Source organism: Solanum pennellii, chromosome 5, assembly GCF_001406875.1.
Source record: "Solanum pennellii chromosome 5, SPENNV200".
NCBI classification, from domain to species: domain Eukaryota; kingdom Viridiplantae; phylum Streptophyta; class Magnoliopsida; order Solanales; family Solanaceae; genus Solanum; species Solanum pennellii.
The window spans coordinates 8,622,232-8,628,010 of record NC_028641.1 but is presented as its reverse complement, the minus strand read 5'-3'; the positions used below and the strand labels follow the sequence as shown (position 1 = coordinate 8,628,010).

The 5,779-nt window shown below is 34.7% G+C and overlaps 1 protein-coding gene across 2 annotated transcripts; it reads right to left on the bottom strand.

Annotated features, from left to right (window-relative positions):
* Window positions 1-6: 6 nt before the first annotated feature.
* On the bottom strand, window positions 7-4,200 carry LOC107018660 (two-component response regulator ARR11). Of its 2 annotated transcripts, none has more exons than XM_015219196.2 (5): window positions 3,857-4,200; window positions 2,267-2,419; window positions 1,787-2,155; window positions 1,607-1,683; window positions 7-1,106 (listed from the first exon to the last, which is right to left on the bottom strand). In XM_015219196.2, the coding sequence occupies exons 1-5, from the start codon at window positions 3,999-4,001 to the stop codon at window positions 102-104; spliced, it is 1,749 nt and encodes a 582-aa protein (XP_015074682.1). In that variant the 5' UTR covers window positions 4,002-4,200; the 3' UTR covers window positions 7-101. The 2 variants fall into 2 exon arrangements, with proteins under 2 accessions (XP_015074682.1, XP_015074683.1); XM_015219197.2 differs by having other exon boundaries at window positions 1,607-1,680.
* Window positions 4,201-5,779: the final 1,579 nt, after the last annotated feature.

The following is a 5,779-nucleotide window of genomic DNA, read 5'->3' as shown; positions in this document are numbered from 1 at the left end:
AACCCCCCCCCCCCCATGAGAAGCTGTCTAGCATGCCAGTTGTCGATGAGCAATGCAATGCATATATTGTCTACCATCTAAAGCTTCCCATGGGATAAAGGTTAGATTATGAACAGACCTTGGTCTATCACATTACCTTCCAATGAATCAATTGGATACTCATAATCAAACCTCAATGTATCATACAAGTATGTTGGAACTCCAGAAATGGGTTGTGGATCATTGTAGTCAAATTGTTCTATGTTCGGAAGACCATTATTAGCTAGAAAACATTCCCCTTGAATAGAAGCACCATGCATCTCCTCACCTACAGATGCAACAATTGATCCACTTCTCAAAGTTAGATTTCCCGGGCTTGATTGTGGACCATTGACTACATTGTGACTCGTCGCTCTCCATGTAGTACTTGGCATTTGCTCAAGAGTATGAAAATTTGTTTGTTGATGACTCACAGGTTGAAACAAGTTAATATTACTTTCTACTGGAGAGAACTTCCCTACTACTTCATTTTTGGTCTTGAAGAAAGAAGGTCTATTTTTTGTATCCGGATGTCTGTCCCTTTCTTCATGAGAAGGTGTATGGTTGACAAAACAAGTCTCTTGTGTGTGATCAACTGGGATTTGAGGAGAAACCACAGGCAGTGGCTGGTGACATAACCCATTAGCTGACCGAAACTGTGGTTTAAAGTCTTGTTGCTTGTATTGAGGTTGTGGAGCTTCTCCAGTTGAGCAATATGGAATGGGTACCTTAGCACTTTTTACATTAGTATTAACCAATCCAAAGGAATCGTTGAGGCCTATCTTTGAACCGGTAGTCTGAGGATCAAAGTTATCTTCAACCACAGACCTCGGCTCAGCCGCTGGCACTGAAACAACACCCTTTACCTTGCTCTCACATATGTTGGATTTCCCATTTTGAACAATAGCTTTGTCTCCAGTAACACAACCATACTTTTCATTTGTAACATCAATGCATGCATCCAGTGAATTCTGAAGGCTGAGACTAGAACAAATTTCTTTAGAAGAAACATCCGGATGCTTCGTCCCAATAAATGAGTCTTTAGCTTCATCTTCTTTCTGCAACCTAGTTAAGTAGAGGCGATACTTCTGCAAGAAAATGATATTGTTATGAGAACTTTTTCACCATTCAATTTATGAAACTTCAAATTCTCGAAAGCAGAGAAGACCATTCACATCAACAAGTAAAAGAGATACTTTTTCTTGAGGCTTCAAACTCTAGTCATTAAGACTACTATGAATGCAGAGTAAGGAAATCCTTTTCTTGCATGGCATGCGTGACGCATCATACCTAACCTTTTAACTTGATTTCAATCTCAACAAAGCCCAAACTTTTCTTCTTTTTTAGCTCAAACTAATGTGAGTATACTTGCCATCTTTTCTTTTATTTATCTCTAATCACCACAAAATATCTCATTAGTTGAAATCCTATGGATCTAAAGGCAGGTACCTTTTCACTATCTGGATTTGATTTTATGTTGGAGGCAACTTGCAGGAAACAGCATAACCAAATCTGGTAGCAAATGAGTATATGTTGGCAACACATGCCATTATCCCTCATAAGAAACACAAGTTGTAAGAATATTTACCTGTAAGTGGCTAGCAACATTTTCTCTAGTCAACCATGGGATACCCATCAAGTCAAGAATCTTCTTGGGACCAACTTCTACCATGCATAAAAAAACATTATCACAATTATATGGATAGAAATTTTGAAGATGAAAGGAGCTAAAGTTTTGATGAGTAAACAGAAATTTCAATGAACTTACTGTCAAATCCAATCTGGTGTACAGCTTTGACAAATTTCTGATGAAGATCTACAGTCCAAACTACTCTAGCTTTCTTCATAGAAGAAGAATCAACACATCTTGAATCGGACATTTCTCTTTCATCGTGCTTATTCTCAAAATCTTTTCTTTTCTTTCCTGAAAGGATTTCAGCTCCATTAAGAATCCACACTTCATCATATTGGTCCAATTCATGATTTCCAATATCCCTTGCCTCCTGCATCTTTTTTCTGAGTACATGCTGCCATATGTTTCTAAGTTCTTTCATTCGTATAGGCTTTAAAAGATAATCGCATGCACCATGTTGAACACCCTTCATCACCCTGCTTGTTTCACCATCCACAGACATCACTGGAAAGGTATTTTGAAAAATCAGTGCAATTGTAGTGGACAAAAGTGAAGTAGCCAATTAGTATTAGTTCAAAATAAGACTTAGTAACTCTTGAATGAAAGAGAACTGACTTATGACAGGAAGATCCATCTCAAGTCCAACATGCTCCAAAAGCTTAAATCCATCCATGTCAGGCATGTTAACATCACTGATCACAATGTCAAATCCATCCTTTCTCTCTCGGAGCACATACAAAGCCTCTCGTGCTAGACCACATGTCGTCACTGAAAGAAACCAGTAATAAGGTCTTCAGAAACCCAAAGATTGCAACCATAAAAATTAGAGATAAATGGATCCACTTTACGCTAACAAGTAGTCATTGGTATCTTTGCTGTGCATCAAACATCGACAACTCAAGCATACAATCTAGATATTTTAGTAAGACATGGGTAATTACAAGCAATTAACTCATAAGCAACAATATGCTCTCTGCCTCAGCACCAAAATTATACAATTGAAGACACAAGACGCCTGTTGGGATCTTACAGTGAATCCACATTGGTTCAAAGCAGTAAAAGTTCAGTAGAAGCTATAAGTTTAAGACTGCATTTATCGCTGCAGCATCCAAACCAGAAACACGATGCACAGCTAATTATAAATGACCTAACTCCTGAGTTAGAAAATAAAATTGCATAATAAAAGCATGAGAATTTGTAAAACTGCTTACTCAAAGATAATCAGAAATCATCAATTGATATTAGTGGCAAAAATAAGGTGATTTTCACAAAGGAGGAGTTCACATGCCACAATTTATAGCACTAACTTCAGAACTTCACTAAATGCAACTCCAACTTGCTACAGACCAATTAATTAAATTATAACTTACTATTTTTTTCACTCAAGCATGACCAAGTGCAGAACTCAAAGGGATATATTTACATCCACAAAGAGATGAAACAATTCAATGAAGCTACAAAACAAAATCTAATATTTAATAGTCTGCCCAAAAATAACATCAAAGATGATTTACTTTTACTATACATGTAGACAAAATAAGATGTCAATAATTTGAGGGGTCAGTCTTAAGAATCCTGAGAATTAATTTTATTTTTCCCCCTTCTTTTTTGATGCCTTCATGAGTTTGGCCCAAGGGGGAAAAGAAATATCATATGAAGTAGTATTTAAACTTTTGCAGAAACAACACTCTACAAAAAACTTGTTTTACTTTTTTGATCCACTCTACCATTCTAACAATCAACAGAATAGTTCTGTAGTAACTTTCCCTAAACAGTAAGGAACTTTTCACATGCACATAGAAGGCATCAAAATTCTGAAAATGAAAAAAGAACTATTTTTTTCCCAAAAAGAAAAGGAACAAACAACAAATATAGCCTTAAAATCAAGCTAAGAAGATGAACTATAAAAACTAGAGTTCAATCTTGATCATCCAACAAAGTAAAAAAAATGAGTAAAAAGGGTGTCTTTTTCAAGTGATAAAAACAGAATTTAAGCTGGAAAAATGGTGTCTTTTGCCGCTAGAAAATCCAAGAAACAAAACAAAGGTAAAAAGGGTGTCTTTTTCTAAGTGGTAAAAACACAATTCAAGCTTGAAAATACAAAATTATGCAAGGAAACAAAACAAAACAAGTATAAAAAAGGTGTCTTTAAACAAAATCCAAACTTGAATCAACAAAATCAAGAAAAGGGTGTGTGTTAAAAACCTTGATAAGAACACTTCTTAAGCATTTTTTCAAGAATCTTCAACCAAGTAGGATCATCATCAACAACAAGAACCCTTAAACCAGCTGGAAAAGTATCAGTTCTTGGAGAAGAAAACCCAACACTGGTTTTACTGTTCTCCATCATAAAACAGCCAGATTCTGGGGAAAAACAGGAGCAGATCTTATTAATAATAAGTATATAAATAGGAACAAACAGAAGTTATAATCTTATCAACTCTGTTTTTTGTTTTGTGTTTTTATGTGTGATGTGTATGAGAGAGAGAAAGAGGGACACACTGAAAATAAAAACATGCGTTTAAAAAAATATAGTGATAGTTTCATCAATCACTATTTGGCATTTGCCCCGGCTACTACTACTCTCGTTATAACGGTTCATATGACTTACTCCCTCCATCCCATTTGATGTGACGGATTTTGACTCGATACTAAGTTTAAGAATAAAAAAAAATTAAAATTTATGGTTCAATATAAATGATAGAAATTTTGTAATTATAAATTATTTTAAAAATAAATTGTTATTTAATATAAAAATTGTGTCATTCTTTTTTACACTGATTAAAAAGGAAAGTAAGTCACAAAAATTGAAATAATTACCGTTAATATATTAGTTTTCATTTTCTCCTTTATATGTTTTTAAATAAATTATAATAAGAAAAGTAAACTTTATTAATTTGCTCTATGTTTATATGTAGTAGAAGCAAATAAGGTAGTTTATGCTAGGTTGGTAGAGAGCAAAGATTAAGAGAAGAGATGAATGAACAAGGTAAGTTATAAAGTGAAAGAAATGTGAATTAGGGATTATGGTGGTAAAATGGAAGCTTTTGAATGTTTGTGTGTCGAGCTAGTGGGCAAAGGCAGGGATAAAAAGTTGTACAAGCGCATCACGGCGAGAATTCAGAGAGGGAAGGCTTAGAATCAAGTGAAGTGGATCAAAAATGGGGGAGATAAAATGCTAGTGGAAGAGGCATACATTAGACGAAGATGACAAGCACACTCTCATAGACTCTTGAATGGAAGGGGATAAGGAAATCGTGTTGGTGATTTAGAACTCAGAGAGTCAGTGAGATTTTAGTTATTTGAAGGTGTTTTAAGTTTGAGGAGGTTAAGGATGTTATGCGTAAGTTGAGTTGGTGTAGAGTAATCGAGTCAGATAAAATTTGATAGAGCTTTGGGAGACCATAGACGGGTCTGTTGTCAATCTGTGTTAAGAAAATCAGAAATTACTGGTTGTAATAAATCATTCAGAAACACGAAGTAACTGAGATTTTTAGAACCAGTAAATAAGATGAACAGAAATTTATTTGTAAAAATAATGTAATCTGTAAAACTTACCAGAATCTAGAATATTTTTTAAAAAAATTCAGGAAGAAAATCAAGTCCACTGAATTCACAGTGTCCCCTTAAGGAAATTATTCCCCTCTAGTATCCGAGGTTTGATTTGGAATATAACCTCCCAGGGTAAAATGATCTTAATCAGTAGAGTATAGATACCAAAAACTCTACTGTCAGCGAATCAATCCACAGCAGGAAAGTACACGAAGAAATATATGTGTTTTTTAAGAAGAAGGAAGATCAGAAAATTCGTTAGTAAAATTCTGAAGACTGAATGGTATTTATAGGCAAGAATAATATATTCTGAAAGGTTGCTACCCTTTCAGAATTGACACGACCATTAATGAAAGGTTGCAAACTTTCAAATGGTATTGACTGTTCCTGAAAGTTGCAACCTTTCAGAACAGTCATGGCGGGAAATTTTGAATATAACGGAATTTAAAACGGGTCACTCACGCGGATCCGAGTCGGGTCTGGTTAACTAAAAAAAATTGAAAATAATTTTTGGCCATTTAAATTAATTAATAAATAATTAAAATAAATTTTGTCCAAAAAATTATCTCTCGATCA

Bases quoted from the DNA above. Each gene is read 5' to 3' on its own strand.
- LOC107018660 (XM_015219196.2), bottom strand. From the start codon at position 4,001: ATGATGGAGAACAGTAAAACCAGTGTTGGGTTTTCTTCTCCAAGAACT. The intron at 2,420-3,856 runs GTTTTTAACACA...GGTTTCTTTCAG, and splicing joins TAAGAAGTGTTCTTATCAAG to TGACGACATGTGGTCTAGCA. The intron at 1,107-1,606 runs GTAAATATTCTT...ATTTTCTTGCAG, and splicing joins ATGTTGCTAGCCACTTACAG to AAGTATCGCCTCTACTTAAC.